We start from the raw sequence: 21,862 nt of genomic DNA on the forward strand, positions 1-21,862 counted from the left end.
ACTTTCTAAGCTGGCTGTCAACTTCCCCAACCCACCCGTCAGCTCCGTTTGTGTTTGACCAGGTGTCACACTGAGATGGCAGGAAGAAGAAAAACAATCTAAAAGAAACTTGTTTCTCTTTCATATTCTTCTCTTTTAAGTCCTTTCTTTAAAAAAAAATGGACAAATGGCTGGACTGATAAAGTGGCCACCGCTGACCACATGAGAGCAGTCCTGGAAGTTTCTGAGCACTTTAAAAATGGAGAAAAGCTAACACATCAAATGCCTGGAACGTAACACTCCTTGCATTGTATAAAAATTCCAGCCAAGCCAACACAAAGAATAGTAGACAAGATGTCTGCACCAGCCAGCTATGGACAAAGGCAGAGCTATTTGTGACTCCTCATCTCCAACGTTGTGCTAATGGCTCCATGGTTACCTGCTTAAAATACAATGGGTTTTAACAAGAGCCCTCATTAGCTGAATATCTTGACTCAAAACCATCCTGTCACATGACCGAGACTTGTGCTGTTTGAATTGCTAGAATTAAAATGCTTTTGGGTTTTATCTTCAGTCTGTTGCTTAACATCCGACTGGCAGGCCACACAGAAGCAGGTTCTGGCCAGACCGGACAACTGGCTCCCATTCAACCTGACTTTGCTGGGAAGATTTTGTACAATTGCCTACAGCACCATTTGCTACACCTCAGACACTAAAGCAGTCCATGTCCAAATGCAGCAAGACCTGGACAATATCCAGGCTTGGGCTGACAAGTGGCAAGTAACATTCATGCCACACAAGTGTCAGGCAATGACCATCTCCAACAAGAGAGAATCCAACCATTTCCCCTTGACATTCAATGGCATTACCATCACTGAATCCCCATCAACATCCTGGGGGTAAACATTGACCAGAAACTGAACTGGACTAGCTGTATAAATACTGTGGCTACAAGAGCAGGTCAGAGACTGGTAATCCTGCGACAAGTAACCCACCTCCTGACTCCCCAAAGCCTGTCCACCATCTACAAGGCACAAATCAGGAGTATGATGGAATACTCCCCACTTGCCTGGATGAGTGCAGCTCCAACAACACTCAAGAAGCTTGACACCATCCAGGACTAAGCAGCCCACTTGATTGGCACCCCTTCCACAAACATTGGGCAGCATTTTCCAGTTGGCGAGCAGGGAGGGGGCCCACTCGCCTACGCATAAAATGACGCGGGGTGAAGTTGGGCATGCATCCTGACATCACCCCGCGTCATTTAGATTCTCAATTCGGCGGGCGTGCAGCCTGAAGCAGCAGCGCAGCCACCGACCTGTCAACGGCCTATTAAGGCCATTGAAAAAGTAATTAAAATGATTAATGGACCAGCCCATCCAACCTTAAGGTTGACGAGCAGGCGAGGACCCCAGGCAGCCTTCAGAAAATACATGAAAACTCATCCAAGGGCGGGATGAGGTTTCATGAGGGATTTAAAATTTGTGTTACATTTGTAATTGACATGTCCTGGCTCATGTGACAGTATCACATGAGGGGACATGTCAATAAAACTTTTCTCATCCTTCATTATCTTTTTAAAAGTAACACTGATCACCCTGAGCACACTCCTGGCTCAGGTAATCCCCACCCCCCAGCCCACACAGGGAGTGCATGGCGTTTCCTGGCACACCTCACGCTGGGCGAGCCTGAATTGGCCCACCGGCGTAAAATGGCGGCGCAACCCCGGCCACAGCCGCTGATCGGGAACCCGCCCATCCGCCCCCGATCCCGCACAACCCCCCCCTCACCACCGACGGGGTGATAATGCTGTCCTTTCACTCCCTCCACCACCGACGCACAGTGGCAGCAGTGTGTACCATCTACAAGATGCACTGCAGGAATTCATCAAGGCTCCTTAGACAGCACCTTCCAAATCCACGACCATATAGAAGGACAAGGTCAGCAGATAGGTGGGAACACCACCACCACCTGGAAGTTCCCCTCCAAGTCACCCCCCATCCTGGCTGGAAAAACCAAATGCAAACTGGGTGACCGCTTTGTGGAACACCTTCGGTCTGTCCGCAAGCATGACCCAGACCTCCCTGTCGCTTGCCATTTCAACACTCCACCCTGCTCTCGTGCCCACATGTCCATCCTTGACCTGCTGCAATGTTCCAGTGAAGCTTAACATAACTTAGAGGAACAGCACCTCATCTTCTGACTAGGTACTTTACAGCCTTCTGGACTGAATATTGAGTTCAACAACTTCAAACCATGAACTCTCTCCTCCATCCCCGCCCCTTTTTGATCCCTTTTTTCTATATTAATTTTTATTTTTTAATTTTAATTTTTTAATTTTGATTTCTTTCTTCCATTTATTTTCATTATTATTATTTCTTAAATTTATTTCCATTTTTATTCATTGTTTTATCTCTAGTTTTTCGCCTATTTTAGATCTTTTTTCCTACCACCGTCCCCACCGACCCCAGCCCCACTAGGGCCAGCTATCACTTTCGAAAGTCCTTAGTCTGGTCCTGCCATTATCACATCCTGCTTTCTACTCTTAATGTCACCATTAGCATCTCCTTTAGCCAGTATCACCACTATTAACAACCCTTTGATCGTTTGTCTATGACATCTTTTGCAATCTCTCCTTTGCCTCCACCTATCACTGGCCTTCTATCCAGCTTCACCTGTTCCACCCCCTTAAACAGTACATATTTCAACACATTTCTACTTCCCTCTATCTCTGAAGAAGAGTTGTACGGACTCGAAATGTTAACTCTGTCTTTCACGCCACAGATGCTGTCAGACCTGCTGAGTTTTTCCAGCATTTTTTGTTTTTGTTTCGGTCTTAAATGGCCTGGCCCTTTATTCTGAGACTGTGTCACCTGGTTCTAGACTCAACAGCCAGGGGAAACACCCTATCTACATCTATTCTGTCACACTCTGTAAGAATTATATAAGTTTCAATGAGATCACCTCTCATTCTTTGAAACTCTAGAGAATACAGGCCCAGTTTCTTCAATCTTTCCTCACACCACAAACTTGGAATCCCAAGAATCAGTCTGGTGAACTTTCGTTGCACTCCCTCTATGGCAAGTATATCCTTCCTTAGATATGGAGACCAAAACTGAACACAATACTCCAGGTGCGGTCTCACCAAAGCTCTATAGAATTTGAGCAAAACATCTTTACTGCTGTACTCAAATCCCCCTGTAATGAAGGCCAGCATACCATTTGCTTTCCTAATTGATTGCTGTAGCTGCATGTTAGCTTTTAGTAACTCATGCACAAGGACACCCAGGTCCTTTTGGACATCAACACTTCCCAACCTCTCACCATTTAAGAAATACTCTGACTTTCTGTTTACCTACCAAAGTGGATAACTTTACACTTATTCACATTATATTCCATTTGCCATGTTCTTGCCCACTCATTTAGCCTATGCAAGTCTGCTTGAAGCCTTCTTACATCCTCCTCACAACTTACATTCTAATTAACTAATCCTCATCCATGCCAGTATATTTCCCCCAATCCCATGAGCTCTAATTTTGCTTACTAACCTCCTACGTGGGACCTTATCTAAAGTCTTTTGAAAATCCAAATATGCCACATCCACTGGTTCTCCCTTATCTATTCTGCTTGTTACGTCTTCAAAAAACTCCAATAGGTTTGTCAAACATGATTTCGCTTTCATAAATCCATGTTGACTCTGCCCAATCTTACCATTATTTTCTAAATGCCGTGTTATCACAACCTTTAGAATAGATTCTAGCATTTTCCTTGCTACCAATGTCAGGCTAACAGGTCTGTAGTTCTCTGTTTTCTCTCTCCCTCTATTCTTAAATAGCGGGGTTACATTTGCTATCCTCCAATCTGCAGATACAGTTCCAGAGATGATCACCAATGCATCCACTATCTCTACAGCCACCTCTTTCAACACTCTGTGATGTAGATCATCAGATACAGGGGATTTATCAACTTTCAGTTCCATTAATTTCTCCAGCACTACTTTTATACCAATACTAATTTCTTACAGATCCTCAATCTCACTAGGCCTTTGGCTCCCCAATATTTCTTTATATCTTCTTCTGTGAAGACAGACACAAAGTATTTGTTTAGTTTCTCTGCCATTTCCTTATTCCTTACTATAAATCATCCATTCTCTGCCTGTAATGGGCCCAGATGTGTCCAGTAGCATTTATCTGAAATCCTCAGGGTGATTGTATTTTGGATTTCAGATGATTTTGGTTTTCAGATACTGCATTTGGGAATAAGCCTACCTACATTACAATAGCCTAAACCTAGGCTATCCTAGGCTAGGTTTAAAGTAAATAAAATGACTAGAAAAGTAAGATGTATCACTCAGTAATATAAGTACAGGGTATCTGTAATAAGTTCCCACCTGTGGTGGCACCTGTAATTCTGTTTGTAGGAGAGGGTTCAGAGTGTCAAAGTGCAGGCAAACAACTAGACTTCCCATGCTAAAGATGGGGTGCGGCCCATGAGTTGGTGTCGGCTTTGGTCTGGGGCGTCCCGCACTAAAGGGTTTGGGTGCCTCCGCGAGGTTCGTGTTGGCTTGGGTCGTGTCAAGTCAGGGACTTCCTGCGCTTTAGGTCGATGAGGTTCAAGAAAAGTGCAGTTTTTGGATGTGTTCGCTTATCGGATTTACGGAGAAAGGATACTCAAACTGGACTAACCTTTTCCTTTTTACACACCTAAAGGAACTTTTACAGTGTGTTTTTATGTTCCTCACTAGCTTAATTTCATATTCTATTTTCTCCTTCTTTATCAATTTCTTGGTTCTCATCTGTTGACTTTTAAAATGCTCCCAAACCTCAGGCTTACTACTTTTTTGGCAACTTTATATGCCTCTTCCTCTGCTCTGGTAGAATCCTTAACTTCTTCAGTTCGCCATAGTTGGATCACTTTTCAGGTTGGGGTTTTGTGCCTCAAAGGAACCTAAACTTGCTGTAAACCACGTAATAATTCTTTACATGCTGGCCATTGCCTGTCTACTGACATTCCTTTTAATGTAGTTCCTCATACCTTTGCAGTTTCCTCTGCTTTGATTAAAGACCCTAGTTTTAGATTGAACGACATCACTTTAAAACAATGTAAAATTCTATCATATTGTGGTCACTCTTCCCTAAAGGCTCCTTTACGAAGAGATTAATTAGCCCTCTCATTGCACAATACCAGATCTAAAATAGCCCATTTTCTAGCTGGTTCCTCAACAAACTGTTCTAGAAAACTACCTCGTGTACATTCCAGGAATTTGTCCTCCACTGCATGAGTGCTAATTAGATTTATCCCATCCATTTGTAGACTGAAGTCCCCTATAACTACTGTATTACCCTTGTTACATGCACCTCCAATTTCCTGCTTTATACCACTACTATCTAGTGGCCTATAAACAACTACTACCAAAGTTTGCTGCCCCTTGCTGTTTCTTAGCTCCACCTAAACTGATTCTACATCTTGACCTTCCAATCTAAGGTTGTCTCTCACTAACGTACTGATCTTGACATAGATGTACTGAGCATTTCTGCTGCTGACCTCCTGAGGATACACCACAGGATAGGGACTGAGCCTAGGGACCTGCCTGTTAGAATGGCTCACTCACTCCTATACTCAGAAACACAGCAAAACAGGAGCTCCAGAAATCTGACAGAATAAGTCTCTCTGCAGAGTGACTGACAATAAATTTGGATCGGAACAAACCCCTTGCAATCTTTTGCCAGGCATGCATTTTAGTAATTTAGTGATAAACCATCAAAATCCCAAATGAATAAACAAAATTTCCATAAATAAACAAATTAATTGAAAGTACTGGACTACTGTAGTTGGCCTGAAAGCCTAAGATTGGCTTCAAACAAATATCGCAGTGGGGATAAACTAAATGGCATGGCGGTGCATTTAATAAATGCTCTTGGCAGTAATCTTTCTTTCTGTTTAAGTTACTGGTTCCACGCATTCTTCCTGTTCACATTGTGAATTTTGCGCCGTTTACAAGCTACATTCCAGTTTTTAATTAAAATTAGGACTTGTTTTATGCGGTTGCTTGAGGAGCTCTTCGCTTGAAGTACCTCCTATTTGCAAACAATTTGCCAAGCAGCTAAAGGGCTTCTGCACTTTCTGTCTCAAGCCTCTGTAATTTATTCACTGTGACTCAACTTTACATTCTATTACAAGTCCATCAAAATGCAAACTAAGCTGAAGCCAAGCCAAAACGTTTAACTTTCTTTGTTCTCATGCCATGTAGTGTAGGGATTGATTTTGTTGCGGCGGGGTAGAGGCTTTGCAGTTAGAAGAGCAATTATGTATTAAAACATGTCCAAGCTATTGGACACAGGCTGCAGGAGTAAGGTTTCTGTGTATTAAACAAACCCCCTTCATATTGCTGTGATTTGCATTCCTGGCATTTGATACAGATCAATCAGGAAATTCTTTTAGATTATATTCCAAATGTTGTGTGGTAGCTTGCGTTCCATTCACCAAAGTTCCTGTTCTTTGCATTGCTGCCATCTTCTCCTAACTGACTCATGCTGGTTAAGTGGTTCCATGTTTGCCATTCTCCTGATCATCAGCAAGTCACCATTCTTCTGCGGGAAGTCCGCCCCTTGAGTGTTGGCAGGGTATTTGACTGTGGGCGTGTGAGACCCAAGCTTAATTTGGCCCATGCCCAATTTCACAGTGTGAGCTGCGGCTCAGTGGGTGACACTCTTACCTCTAAGGTTGTGGGTTCAAAACTCACTCCAGGACTTGAGCACAAAAAAAAAATCAGGATTGACACTCCAGTGCTGTACTGAGGGACTGCCGCACTGCCGGAGGTGCTGCCTTTCAGATGATTTGAAAAATCAGTCGGCTATTATTTTGAGGAGGAGCAGGGGAGTTATCCCAGGTGTCCTGGGGCCAAGATATGTCCCTCAATCAACATCAGAAAAACAAATGAGCTGGTCATTACCTCATGTTTGTAGGAGCTTGCTGTGGACAAATTGACTGCTGTGATTCCTAGCTCACAACAGTGACACTACAAGAGTACTTCACTGGCTGTAAAACGTTTTGGAGTGTCCTGTGGTCATGAAAGTGCCATGTGAATGCAAGTCTTTTGTTTTTTTTAGCACATATCTACTTTTCCAGTAAGGTCACCCGGACACCATTAGCAGCAGCCTTTTGCACTTCCTTCCTGACTCTCGGGTAGCTCTCCTCCTGCCAGGCAAAGTGAAACAGCAGGGATTAAACCCCCCACCTCCCTGGTCGACAGCCTCAGCTTGATGCTGGGCCTTGTGGTCACTAGCTGAGCCACTGGGGAAAATGTAAAACAGTTGTTTGAGATGAGTCACGGTGTGGTCTGCTGAAAAATTATTTAAGACAAATGAGCATTCGTTTATAGCATCTGAAATCAGTTTAGCAGCAAGTGGGGCAGTAAGTCAGTAAAATGGATCTGCCATACTGAGCACAAGGACCAGACAAGTCAAACAAACATTTTGTATTCTTGAGTATTTATTGCTTTGGAGAATTCTTAATGTGAAAAAGGCATTAAATGCTATCTGGGCATACTGATGGCTACCACGGTGCAGAGTAATGTTATGATACATTATCACTTCATCAGCTTTTAATGCGCTAAGAAATGCAGAATGCCATTCACATTGTATCTGATCTCTAAATTGGAACCACTAGCCCAGAATGACACTAAAGCAACAGTTATACTCTAAGCGATCTGTGTGTCTCCTCGAAACCGGTTAAAACACGAATTGCTAAACTTCCTGAACAAACACAAACACTAGGCACAAACACAACGGAGGTCAAAGGCATCTTGATAGAGAAGCTGCTATCCTTTGATGTAGCTCTGACCAAACACTGCACCACAGCAGCTGGAGAATTTAAACTCAGTTCGTTAATAAATCCGGAATAAAAAGCTAGCATCAGTAATGGTGACCGTGACGCTCCCGGATTGTGGTTGAAAACCCGTCTGGTTCACTAATGTCCACGAGGGAAGGAAATCTGTTGGTTTTACCCAACCTGGTAAATGTGTGACTGCAGACCCACAGCCATGTGGCTGACTCTCAACTACCCCTTAAATTGGCCTTGCAAGCAACTCAACTGAGGGCAATTAGGGACGGACAAAGAATGCTGGCCTTGCCAGTGGCAACTACATCCTCTGAATTAATTTAAAAAAAAACAAATAACAGGAATACCAAATCCCAAAGAGAGCAATGATTTATACTACATGAGAAAAGGGTGCTGCTTGGTTGGAAAGTCGTCTCTGATTGGTGGAGGCGCTGCCATGGTGAATGCGCTAGGGAGCAGCTAACTGCCAAGTTTTGTTTAAATTCAAAAATAAAAACAGAAAATGCTGGAAAAACTCAGCAGGTCTGGCAGCATCTGTGGAGGGAGAAAGAGAGTTAACATTTCAGAGTCTGCATGACTCTCCTTCGGAGCTAAAGCGAAATAGAAATATGATGGATTTTATACTGTTTAAGAGGTGATGGAGCAGCTGGAGTAAAATTGAAGCTCGGGGATAGGTGGGGGCTAAGGAGAAATTTGACAAAGATGTCATGGACACAGGACGAAGACAGTGTTAATGGTAGTGTTAAAGACTAAAGAAGCTGCTGACAATGGCATAAAGATAAGATAGCAGGTTGTGTTAATAGCAGAACAGGGGTTAGCACTCTGTGAAAGCAACACATAAAAACAAGTGACAGATGGCCCTGTGTGGGGGTGGGGGGAAGCTGGGGATAGAGGATAAAAAAAAATACTTGGAGTAAAAAAGGGGTGAAGATGAGGGAGAGAGTACTCTCTTTGCCCCTTTACTTCCTCCTTCCTCATCATCCAAGATCCCAAACACTCCTTTCAGGTGAAGCAACACTTCACTTGCACCTCCTTTAATTGAGTCTACTGCATTCGCTGCTCCCAATGCGGTCTCCTTTACATTGGAGAGACCAAACGCAGACTGGGTGACCGCTTTGCGGAACACTTTCGGTCTGTCCACAAGCATGACCCAGACCTCCCTGTCTCTTGCCATTTCAACACTCCACCCTGCTCTCATGCCCACATGCCTGTCCTTGGCCTGCTGCAATGTTCCAGTGAAGCTCAACGCAAACTGGAGGAACAGCACCTCATCTTCCGACTAGGCACTTTACAGCCTCCTGGACTTAACATTGAGTTCAACGACTTCAGACCATGAACTCTCTCCTCCATCCTTACCCCTTTTTAATCAATTTTGATATATTTATTTAAAAAAAATTTTTAAATCCTTTTTCCCCAAGTGGCAGCCATTGCTCACGCGATATAAATTTTTGTTCTCTTTGAGATTTGGTATTCTTGCGACTCTGTTCTGATGAGTGCAGGAGGAAAGCCTTTGACAGCATGTCTCTTTTTCAGCAATACTTAAGTCCTGTACTATCAAGCGACTATTTGTTGAAAATGTGTGTACTAACAGGGAGACAATAAAACTCGTTGTTACATTTATAGACACTGAATTCTCACAGACGTGGAAAAATCATCCCCTGTGTTTTTGGAGCCTTGTTGACCTTTAGCAGTAAAAAGCTTCCAAAAACCAAAATTTTCTTGAAGAGTCGGAGACAACATGAAGAAGGTCTGCATTTGCCCATTTGAGTCAGAGTCATTTACAGCACAGTCAGATGTCATTCAGCCCATTGAGCCCATGTTGTCCCTCTGCAGAGCAAACTCATCAGCCACGTTCCCTGTAGCCCTGCAAGCTTATTTCCCTCGAAAGCTCATCCAATTTTCTCTTGAGATCATTAATCAACTCTGCTTCCACAATTCTTGCAGGCTGCGAGTTCCAGGTCATTATCACTCGCTGTGTAAAAAACAGTTCTTCCTTACATCCCCTCTGTACCTCCTGCCCAAAATCTTAAATCTGTGTCCCCCAGTCCATCTACTGTCAGCCAATGGGAGCAGTTTTCCCTTGTCTACCTTATCTAAACCTGTCATAATCTTGTACCCCTCTATCAAATCTTCCTTAATCTGCTTTGCTCCAAGGAGAACAACACCAGCTTCTCCAACCTAACCTTGTAGCTACAATCCCTCATCCCTGGAACCATTCTGCTAAATTTCCTTTGTGTTCTTTCAAGGACTTTCATTTCTTTCCTAAACTATGGTGAGCAGAACTCGATGCAATACTCTGCTTGTGGCTTAGCCAGAGCTTTATAAAGGTTCAGCATAATTTCCCTGCTTTTGGATTTCTGAACCTCAAATCTCACATGCTTTGCCAACCACTCCCTCAATGTGTCCTGCTCCCTTCAAAGGTCCAAGCACATGAGCCACAAAGGTCCCTGCACACTTTTTAGGACTGTGACATGAAGTCCATATTGCCTCTCCCTATCCCTTCTCCTAAAATGCACCACCTCACACAGCTCTGTATTAAATTCCATTAGTCATTCATCTAGCCATTCTGCCAGCCTATCTATGTCCTGTTGCATTCGATTGGTATAATCCTCACCGTTTACCACACCTCCAAGTTTGGTATCATCGACAAATTTTGAAATTTTCCTCTGTATTCTAATACCCAAGTCATTCACAGATACCTAAAAAAAAACCCCAGTGGTCCTAGCGCTAGTTCCCCTAGTGACCCTTGGGGAACACCACAGTCTACCATCTTCCAGTCTGAAAAATAACCATGCATTAAGACTTGCTGATTTCTGCCCACCCATTCAATGGGTCTCAGTTTTGTTAAGCAACCTTTATGAGGTGCTCTGTCAAGTCAGAGTTTCTGAGAGAGTCCCAGAAAACATGGGCAAGGTATTTCCAGGCTCTCTGTGACACTAGCAAATAATGACAATACAGCAAAGGTACAGAGGTAGTGGACACATCTCAAACCTTAACAAAAGATGACAACTCTATTACAACCACTTAATTTCAGCAGCCAACATTAATAGAAAGCAACAATCTACATATTTTCTCACAAAAAGCTGCATAAACTCGCTGGCTGGAGATAGCTGGTGGAAGGGCACACAGTTTATTTAGCAAATGGTCACAAACAAACCCTCACAGCGTCTACCACGGATCACATGCAAAAACAGTTTGTCCAAACTTACCTTGAATAATCTCCCTTCGCTTCCTGCAAGAAATGAAAAGAGTAGATCGTTCATTAGTTGTTTTTATGAACATGGAAAGTTTCAATGCAACTCCTGCGGGATCACAACAGTCCCCTCACTTGCCTCTCCCCCTTGGGTTTCTTGCTGTATTTACTTAGTGTTGTTGACCAAATCCCCAGCATTTAGTGCTCTGGTATTTATATTAGAACAAGGAGTGCTTGCAGCCCCAACCCTCTGGTACAATGTATTCAACATCCAGCTGTTTATTCCATGGTCAATGGTTGTGATTGCAACATCACTAAAGCATAATGGTATCTCTTTTCTTAATGATACTTGCAACAGAACAAAACCACAGAGTTAGAAGATTTTAACATGAAAGATGCATTTAAATAGGTTGCATATTTACTAAGATTGAACATTGTTCATTGTATTGCATTACTCTAGCTATTTTGGTGCGGTAAGAATTGACCTCAGATTTTATATGATTTCCCAAACAATCTTTAGGCTGGAATTCATGTCCAGGAAGTTTGAAGTTCTTCTGCAGGACTGAAGGCAGGGTGATGACACTGCGTTGGTAGGCAGTGGGATTCAGGGCTACATTTCGTTAGCGGCAGACAATGGAGTAGGTGCTGCCGGGGCTGCGGTCACTATTGAAGAATCAATCAGAGGGCCAGCAGCTCAGCAACCTCAGCCACACCTTCGGGAGCAGTGGTCATTAGTGGATGATAGTGCCCCTTTGACAGCACCTTCTAAACTCGTGGCCTCTACCATCTAGAAGGACAAGGGCAGCAGACACGTGGGAACACCACCACCTGGAATTTCCCCCCCAAGCCACTCACCATCCTGACTTGGAAATATATCGGCCGTTCCGTCACTGTCACTGGGTCAAAATCCTGGAACTCCCTCCCTAACAGCACTCTGGGTGTACCTACACCACATGGACTGCAGAGGTTCAAGAAGGCAGCTCACCACCACCTTCTCAAGGGCAATTATGGATGGGCAATAAATGCTGGCTTAGCCAGTGACCGTGAAGGAATGGCGATATATTTCCACATCAGGATGGTGAATGGCTTCGAGGGGAACTTCCAGGTGGTGGTGTTCACATGTCTCTGCTGCCCTTGTTCTTCTACACAGCCGGGTAGATGCCAGTGTTGTGGCTGTACTGGAACAGCTTGGCCAGGGGAGGCGGCAAGTTCTGGAGCACAAGTCTTCAGTACTATTACCGGAATATTGTCAGGGCCCATAGCCTTTGCAGTATCCAGTGCCTTCAGCCGTTTCTTGATATCATGTGGACGAATCGAATTGGCTGAAGACTGACATCTGTGATGGTGGCGACCTCTGGAGGGTGACAGGGGAATGGGACTTGGTGCGAGTTAATATGTGGGCAGAAGTGTTGGATGACTTCAAGTTCATGGAGGGTAGAATGTGGGAGACCAGCCAACAGTGTGTTGGAATAGGTGAGTCTTGAGGTAAGAAAGGTATCGATGAGGGTTTCAGCAGCGGAAGAGCTGAGACAGGAGCAAAGTCGCACAATGTTAGGGATGGTGCGAAAACAAGAAAAACAATGCATCACAGAAATGAATCTGGCACCAAGGTCAAGGACAGACTGGCTTAATCTCAGGCTGTCGCCTGGGAGAGGGATGAACTCGGTGGCTAGGGAATGGAGTTTGGAGTGGGACCTGAAACCAACAGACTCAGTCTTCCCAAAATGTAATTGGAGGAAATTTCTGCTTGCCCAGTAATGAATGTCGGATAAGCAGTCTGATAATTTAGCAACAGCGGAGGAGTCGAGAGAGGTGGTGGTGAGGTGGTGAGCTGGGTGTCCTCAGTGTAAATGTGAAAACTGACGAGCCAGGATTTTTAGGATGGTGGGGGATAGATTCGGTGGGGAACACATCGTCAACGACACTATCTGCCCTGCAGCAATTTTTCGCTTTAACAAGTGTTAACTGGCTGTAGGTGGGACTTCCACTCCCCTCTCTAGAGGAAGTCCCGGCTGAGACAACTATCGGCCAATCTGATTGGCTGGCGGCTCCTTAGTCCCTGCAGTGCCAGGAGCTGCGGTGCAAGTGGTCCCCAGAGACTAAGTCCTGGGATTCCAGGGAGAGATGAGTTTTGGGGGTCTCAGGGCAGGGAGGGTAGGGGAGGCCTGAGGGGGTGAAGGGTGGGGTGTTGACAGTGGGCGAGTAGGGTGTCAGGGGAGAGGCCGTGAGTGGGGGGAGGGCGGTCCTGTGGTTATCCGACCTTAAGCGGGTGGGTGACCCCGAAGTTATATGAGAGCTTCTGGTGGAGGCAGCTCCTCCCCACCACTGTCAACCCAAGGCTGAACCCCATTATTTTTGGGCTCTCCCTTACCTGGGGACTCCTCCCACCAGCCTAGAAATTGAGGCTGGGTGGGAAATGGCCCTTCAGTGGTCAATGATTGTCCACTTAAGGGTCTCAATTGGGGCAAGGGCTGGCAGTGCACCTGAGGCCTCACCTGCCGCAGTGTAAAATAATTGAGAGGGCGAGAACCCAGCGGGAATCCCAATCGTCCTGTTTCACACTCCCTCCTGCCTAAAAACCCACTGGCCGGGGTTGGGGGTGGGGGGTGCTGGTTAAAATTCAGGTCATGGTTTACGTTCAGATGATAAAATTAAAGGTGATAAAGTTAAAAGAAAATATAAATCAAAATGGCTGATGTGCAGATTCTGGGGAAAGATTTTCCTAAGGTTTCAGGAACACGAGTCGGCTGTTATGACGGAGCGTATGGTGTGGGTGAGTTGGTCATTGGGAAATTCCATGACACTGAAACTTCCTCCTTTGTTCCTCAGTGGGGAGGTGGGAAAGGAGTTTTGGAAAATATTCTGCTGTGCCTGATACCTTTCATGCTTTTTATCATTCTGCGCAGCCCTTGTTTCCTGTGAAACAGCCGTTCAGATTAACCAATTAGACCTTTCGCCTCCAGTCGACACCATCACTGAAAAAGATCTTTCTGAATTTGTACTGCAGCGATGTTTTTACAGTCAGTGTTTTACTCTCCATTCTTTAAGTCCCTCGTGGTCTATGTCTATCTGAGACTGTGCGAGCAGCCAACTGCCTCTGATTGTATCACAGGGTCATGACCAGCACAGAAAAACACTCCGCCTGCAGCTTTATTGTAAGAAATCAGCGACTGCTTTTGGCCACCAGACTTTCCCATTGGTTGGGGAAAGATAAGTACAAAGCTGTATGTGAAAATCATCAGCACTCATTGACTTCCACAGAGGGACTGATCTGCTGGATCTGGCAGAACCCATAAAACATGGCAGTCTCTCGCCTGATTTTAACTCCCAGTTGGACTTTGGTGGGAACTATTTGGTGTTAATTAACCACTCGGCCACCACTGGCAGAGTGAGGCCACGCCAACTGTAACCACCTGAGCCTTGTTACCATGCCGCTGGGTGAAGTGCACAGGAAATGGTTGAGTGAGGTCCAATGGCCATCAAGGACATGTGGGGACTAGGAAAGATGTAGTTGTGGGGGGGGTGGGGTTGGGGTTTGAGGCCTAACCTTTCCCGTGTGGGGCTTGGAGACCTGTGGGAGAAATTTCCCGTCGGCATGTGGGGGGGTGGGACCTGCACACCGATGAGTAAAATGACGAGCGAGTGTCCCGATGTCACCGCGCGCCATTCCGATCTTCCGTTTGGTGGGTGCGTGCCCGCTGAACCATCATAAGCCTGTTAAGGCCATTTAAACACCAATTTAAATAATTAACAGGGCTGCCCGTAAGGTTGGCAGGGGGAGGGGTCAGGCAAAGAGCCCAAGCGGCCTTTGCATTTTTCATGAAAGCTCATCCACGGGTTGGATGAGGTCTCATGAAGGTTTTCTTAAATTAATAAATATTCTTTTAGACATTTCATAAACACGTCTCAGCTCATGTGACACCGAGGGGGGGTGGGGGGGGGGGTGGCATGTGTAAATGATTTTTTTAACGTTCTTTATTTTAAACTTTAAATCTGAACTTAACCTCCCTGAGGCACAGGGCTGCCTCGGGGAGATTTTTGTGCTCTTTCGCAGGCCCCGACTCTTCCTCCAATCACCCTCCAACCCCCACCCCTCGCCCGCACAGGGGGTGCTCAGCGCTTCTGGGCGCGCGTCGCGCTGGGCGGGCCTTAATTGGCTCGTCCATGTAAAATGGCGGCGCGTAGCCGATCGCAGGCGGCGATTGGCTGCCTGCTCCCGTCCAGTCCGCCCGACAGGTCGAAGATTCGACCCCTAGTCCTGCTTCTCCTGGTCCAGATCCAAAGCTCACCAGGAATGGCCTCTTCGGATGGGAGCTTACAGGGCAGCCTGGCTGGGGTTGCCTCGCCCAGCCCAGGCTGGGTGTAAAGTTGTGGCGCGGGCCTAGTGACTTGACCAGGCGCCAACCTGCACATTTAAAGAAGGACGCGGCAGGTTTTGGGTGGGCAGTTCGGCCAACAGTCTGGTTAACGTCGGCAACCATCAGATCCAAGTGGTGCTGAGTCACCTGGTGGAATCTAACCGCTTAGCAAGCCTGGTTTCGACCGGGAGGCAGGACAGTAATGCTCACATTATTGCCGAGTGAGGTGGTGGCTCTGAGTGGGATGTGCAAACCAGATTTCCTAAGCATCGGTGGACACCACGCGTGAATCTGCTTTGAATTAACCACTAAAAACCGATCGAGGCTGGTCTTTGGCAGACTCCGGAGTGAAAAGGACGCAGGTTTGTTTCATAGTTGAACTAGTTGGGTTCAATTCAACGACAACCACTTGGATTTATGTCATGCCTTTACGGTGGTAAAACATCACAAAGTGCTTCCCAGCAGCATCAACAAGCAAAATGTGACACCCAGCCACATGAGGAGACTTTTGGGTAAGTGGCCAGAAGTCTGGTCAAAGAGGCAGGCTTTAAAGGAGGATGAAGAAAGAGAGGCAGAGGCGGAGAGGTTTAGGGAGGGTATTCCAGAGCTCAGGGCCCAGGTAGCTGAAGGCATGGCTGCCAATGGTGGAGCGATTAAAATTGGGGATGTGCAAAAGGCCGGAATTGGAGGGGTGCAGGAATTTTACTTTAAACCTATTCATTCATGGGATGTGGGCATCGTTGACAAGGCCAGTATTTGTTGCCCATCCCTAATTGCCCTTGAACTGAGTGGCTTGCACAGTTATTTCAGGCAGCAGTTAAGAGTCAACCACATTGCTGTGGGCCTGGAGTCACATGTAGGCCAGACCAGGTAAGAACAGCAGATTTCCTTCCCCAAAGGGACATAAGTGACCCAGATGGGTTTTTACAACAATCAACAATAGTTTCACGGTCACCATTACTGAGATCAGCTTTCAATTCCAGATTTTATTAATTGAATTTTAAATTCTACCAGCTGCCCTGGTGGGATTTGAACCCATGTCCCCAGAGCATTAACCTGGGCCTCGGGATTACTATTTCAGTGACGTTACCACTATGTCACGTTCTCCCCCTGCATCTTTGTGGGCCGGAAGAGATGACAGAAATAGGGAGGGATAAGGCCACGGAGGGATTTGAATATAAGGATGAGAATTTTAAAATTGAGATGTTGCTATAGGCCAGGAGCCAAAGTGGGTCACTGAGCACAAGGATAGGGGTAAATGGAACTCGGTGCAAGTTAAGGCACTCTACAGGTCCAGAAGATATGCTGAATATGTGAACTGCTCTGGTCAGGCTACATTTGCAGTCCTGCAACTAATTCAGACATCCATAGCAGAAGAGGTATGGCGGAGGACAATTAACGAGGCTGACCCCTATCGACAGAAGAATGGGCTTTAAGCAACAACTAGATAAGCTGGCTCCAGTGGCTCGAAAACAATGTCTTAAGGGTCGATCTTTCGTCATATGAGATAAGTAATAAAGTAAACCTGAAACAATACTTCCAGCAATAGCTAAGCAGCAAGACAAAGGGGAAAAGGATTGTGAAGCACAAGTTTATATTAAAGGCCTTTGAGTATTTCTTTAGACAGAGGAGATTAACATGGAATGGTTACCAGGGAGAGTGGGTGAGGTCAGGATACTGGTTCATTTAAGAATGGGAAGGCCAGAATGGGAAGGCAGTAGAGCCGGTTTCTTGCAGGGCGATATCGAAGGGGTTTGAAATATTTTCTTAATTCTGGAGTCAGCTCTGTATTGTACCCACTATCAGGGTCTCAGCATCCAAAAATCAAGGAGAAAGAGGGAACAAGTAATTAATTGCAGCCTTTAAGATCCTGAGGGGTCTTGACAGGGTGGATGTGGAAAGGATGTTTCCTCTTGTGGGAGAATCTAGAACCAGGGGTCATTGTTTAAAAATAAAGGGGGTCGCTCATTTAAGGCAGAGATGAGAAGAAATCTTTCTCTCAGAGGGTAGCGAGTCTTTGGAACTCTCTTCCTGAAAAGGCAGTGGAAGCAGAGTCTTTGAATATTTTTAAGGCCGAGGTGGATAGATTCATGATTAACAAGGGGGTGAAAGGTTATCAGGGGTGGGCAGGAATGTGGAGTTGAGATTACATTCAGATCAGCCATGATCGTATTGAAGAGGAAGGGCCAAGTGGCCTACTCCTGCTCCTATTTCACACGTATGTTCCTATGTAAGTAGACGGTTTATACAGCAAGATGCCTTTTTCAGCACAATGCTTAACACAGCAGCAGAATGCAACTCGACATTCTCACACACACACAGTAGCTGCAGGAACTTTGACCCCCTTTTACAGGAATAAATGTTCATCTTCCAGCGACAGATGTGAGAAATGGAAATCTGCCCCCACAATACCGTAAGTTATTTCAAATGTATGTTGTTTGAGAAGCCCAGAACCTAAAGAGCTATTGTCAAGAACCTAAGCTGATTCAGTCCTTACATCCGAGCAGATACCTTAACATTTCTGCTTGTTAACACATGTAAAATCATAAATTCAAAGATATACTTGTGGACGTTTCCTGTTAATGTTTAATGAGTGTCAGCAATTGCAGCAAATTAAAGTTTGAGGGCTTGACTATTCATTGCTGAAAGTTACTCCATGAACCAATTCCCTTCTTTGTTTGGAATTGAATTGTTCTAATTACATTGATGTAAAGCTGTAGATATTAATCACAAATTACAACAGATTATCCACTCTTCTCCCCCTCTAACAGATCAGTGAAGAGAATCATTTGTTGTGCTCACTTGATACTAACAATTCCAGAACAAATGCTTTCCCCTGCTGGATCCATAAACCCTACTCTAATTAATTGAAACAGGTTAACAATGAGATTGGGGCAGGTTGTGTTTGCTGAGATTTTCTTCGTCAGCCAGAGTGTCGGTAAATCCAAGGAGAGGCTCCACGAGGCTTCGCAACCCTTTCATTCACTGGGATAAAGCAACAAAAGCAAAACGGGTGCAAAAGAGGAGAGAGGAAATCAAACTGGAAAATGCAAAACCCAGTTCATCAATGCTTAGTGCACTGTCTTTGTGCAAGTGAATGGGAGCTGCCACAGAGACATTGCAATTGATGACTGAGTGAAGGGTGAGCGCAACTGTTCTGATGCAATTTTGTGAACTTACGCCATTCTACTCCAAAAGGCTCCACAGTTAGTTTCAAGCACTGAGTGCGGACTTAATGACAGAAAACACTCCACTGATACACTCAATGTTACTTATGTCCAACAATCAACTTTTGATTTTAATAATCCCAAAAGCACCAGCAGAGAGGCTTTCTGATTCACCATTTTTTAACGTATCGTTCACAGCATCCGAACACTTTGCAAATTTTGCATGCCAGGCATAGACAAAGGCCAAACTTCAATGTTCTTACCTGCAGTATATATGCAGCCAATTCAAAAATAGCCTCAGTGTCAACTTCAATCAGTTCCTGTGAGAGAAATTAACAAGCAAAGTTAAAATTCAAAGAGTGAAACAAAAAGACCAGCTTGCTTGTTGCACTTGCTGCTTAATGGAGCAGGTTTCACAAACCCTCCCCCTTTCAGGATTGCCTTGCTTCAAAGAAACTTTTCTCTCAGAATAAAAGGGCCTCAGCTGTGAAAACCGATAGTGCAACAACTGACGCAAGGAACCGAGTGAAACTCTACCTCATTTCAGAGGGCCTGCTTTTCACTCAGACAATCTGTTAAAAATCCATTCGTAAAAAGACAACTCCCGGATTATAAAACTTCACGGGCTCGTCCGACAAAACTTTGCCAGCCAACAAAACGAGGCCGCGGGAGTCACCCTCATTCCTCCAAGAGAGGGTTCTGCACATGGAATTGTCCTCTACAAAAGAGCAGGCAGCAATTCAAGAGCGCTCATGTGTACATATTGTGACTAAAGCACTAATTCCTGGATGCAGGAACCAGACCCATCCCACAGCCAACTCTGCAGTGTCAGCCTCACAGAGGACTTTAGGGAAAAGTCATCCTATTTGTAATCTCCTGGCTTGCTGCTTTTAGCCCTGTATCTGTGGCCAGTCAGCTGCATACGAAATGCCAGTGTTCTCGGGCACAGCAAGACTCATAAGGTTCCCACGTGCTCTGGCCAAGCCGGGTTATTCACCTCTCACTGACCCCACCCACCCCAAAGCTGGCCCCTGTCATTATCGCAGGCTGAGATATAAAGGACAAGGCAAAGGATTGTTCTTTCATCGCTCTGATTTAATTAACAACCACTCCAGGCGCTTTTCCCTTTAAACAGAGAAGCTCGGCACAGCAGAGGGTCAATAACTCTGGACAGGCCAGACTAAGGCTGGGTGGGTGAGAACACGCTACCATCTTGACCACTTACTCAGTGAAAAATTAACCAAAGGGACAGTCAATTGAAGGCTTGTTTTCCTCTTGTGATAATGATTGAAATGGTCAGTTGTCTGGACGATAAAGGTTATTGGACACTTCCTATTGTTGCTGCATTGTTTAGCACAGTAACATTATCAAAATAGTCACCCACACTTTAACGGACATTGTAGCTTGTGTCAGTAAAACAGTGACACAAAACGATGTCCTTTAGCTGTCTGTTCACTTTCTGATTTCTGACAGACATGATGCGCTGGCAAATCGTTAGTATTTAACAGCGAGCTTGCAAACTCCGTCGGTGCAGCAACGTGAGACACAGCCAGGACAGCAACAAAAACATCTTCTGTTTACAAAGCCATTGTTAGTGTCGGTAAACGTCCCCAAAGCGCTTCACAGGGGGTGCCGACACCCTACTGAGGAAGTCGTTCTCTCCAATGTAACACAACAGTGCTGCTAGCTTGTCAGCCTTTTCTGTCAAAGGGTATGTGATATCCCCTCGGGATGGTATTCTGCATCAACCCTCGCCAGCCATGAGGGGAAGACTCCAGTTCTGTTGAAGGGTCACGAGGACTCGAAACGTCAAATCTTTTCTTCTCCGCCGATGCTGCCAGACCTGCTGAGTTTTTCCAGGTAATTCTGTTTTTGTTTTGGATCTTCAGCATCCGCAGTTTTTTTGTTTTTATTTATATATGAGGGGAAGACTCGCAGCCAGAAAAAAAAGTCATGACATTCAAATGCCTGCAAGTGTAGGTGGGTGACTGCCCTCTCCTTAGAGGAAGATACTCTTGCTGTTGCCACTGTGCTGCTACCTGGAGGAGCTGAGTAGGTGGATTGATTCAAACCTGCAAACCCCCCACTCCAGCTCATGTTGAGTTCACCCAGCAGGGTAAATGGAGAGTTAATTTTGAGGCTGCCTGTTCCCAGCCTTGTTAACCGGGAGTAATGAAGGTTATCGAATAGCAGGGAGACAGAAAGGTAAAACCTAAGAATACACCCATAGTCAAGACTAGATGTTACAAAGATAACAAAAAGACAAAACTAAAGGCTCTGTACCTGAATGTGTGTGGCATTCATAACAAAGTAAATTAATTGATAGTGCACATTGAAGTAAATAAATATGATCTGATAGCCATCAGGGAGATGTGGCTGCAGGATGACAAGGATTGAGTCCTGGATATTGAGGGGTAAATGACATTCAAGAAGAATAGGAAGCTAGGTAAAGGTGGCGGGGTAGCGCTGTTAATCAAGGATGGCATTGGTGCAATAGTTAGAGATGACCTTGGTTCAGGAGATCAGGATGTGGAATCAGTTTGGGTGGAGATGAGGAATATTAGGAGAAAGAAGTCACTAGTGGGAATGGTCTACAGACCCCTAACAGTAACCACAATGTAGGACAATGTATACAAGAATAAATATTGGGTGCCTGGGATAAAGGGACAGCAATAATTATGTGTGATTTTAATCTATGTCTAAACTGGAAAAATCAGACTGGCAGTAGTAGCCTGGATGAGGAGTTCATAGAATGCTTTTGAGATAGTTTCTGAGAGCAACACGTTCTGGAACCAACCAGAGAACGGGTTATCAGACTTGGTATCGTGTAATGTGACAGGAGTAATTAATGATCTCAGAGTAAAGGCACCTCTAGGTAGCAATGGTCACAGTATGACTGAATTTTATATCCAGTTTGAAAGGGAGAAGAGTGGGTCTGAGACTAGTATTTTAAGCTGAAATTATGGCAATTATGTGGGCATGAAAGCTGAGCTAGCTGAGGTGAACTGGGATACTAGGCTAGGGAACAGGTCAATAGAAAAGCAGCAGCAGACATTTAAGTGGATATTTCAGAATGCGCAGAATAAGTATATTCCTGCTATAAAGAAAAATTCTAAGGGGAGGACCCACCATCCATGGTTAACTAAAAAAGTTAAGAAAAGCATCAAACTTAAGGAAAAAGCATATAACTGCGCAAAATGAGTGGCAGGACCGAATATAAAGAACAGCAGAGAATGACTAAAAGGTTAATCAGGAGAAAGAAATTAGCGTATGAGAGGAAGCTAGCTAGAAATCTAAAAACTTATAGCAAGAATTTCTACAGGTAT

The 21,862-nt window shown here is 45.0% G+C and overlaps 1 protein-coding gene across 2 annotated transcripts in view; it reads right to left on the reverse strand.

The window, feature by feature from the left end:
* The window catches only part of frmd4a (FERM domain containing 4A), a 559,644-nt gene that overhangs the window by 131,037 nt on the left and 406,745 nt on the right, over nt 1-21,862 (reverse strand). For both annotated transcript variants that reach the window (XM_041203005.1, XM_041203004.1), the window contains exons 6-7: nt 18,800-18,856; nt 11,028-11,050 (exon numbers count right to left, since the gene is read on the reverse strand). In XM_041203005.1, the coding sequence (XP_041058939.1) occupies nt 11,028-11,050; nt 18,800-18,856 (80 nt within the window). The remainder of the gene's footprint in view (nt 1-11,027; nt 11,051-18,799; nt 18,857-21,862) is intronic.

Source organism: Carcharodon carcharias, chromosome 13, assembly GCF_017639515.1.
Source record: "Carcharodon carcharias isolate sCarCar2 chromosome 13, sCarCar2.pri, whole genome shotgun sequence".
Taxonomy (NCBI): Eukaryota; Metazoa; Chordata; class Chondrichthyes; order Lamniformes; family Lamnidae; genus Carcharodon; species Carcharodon carcharias.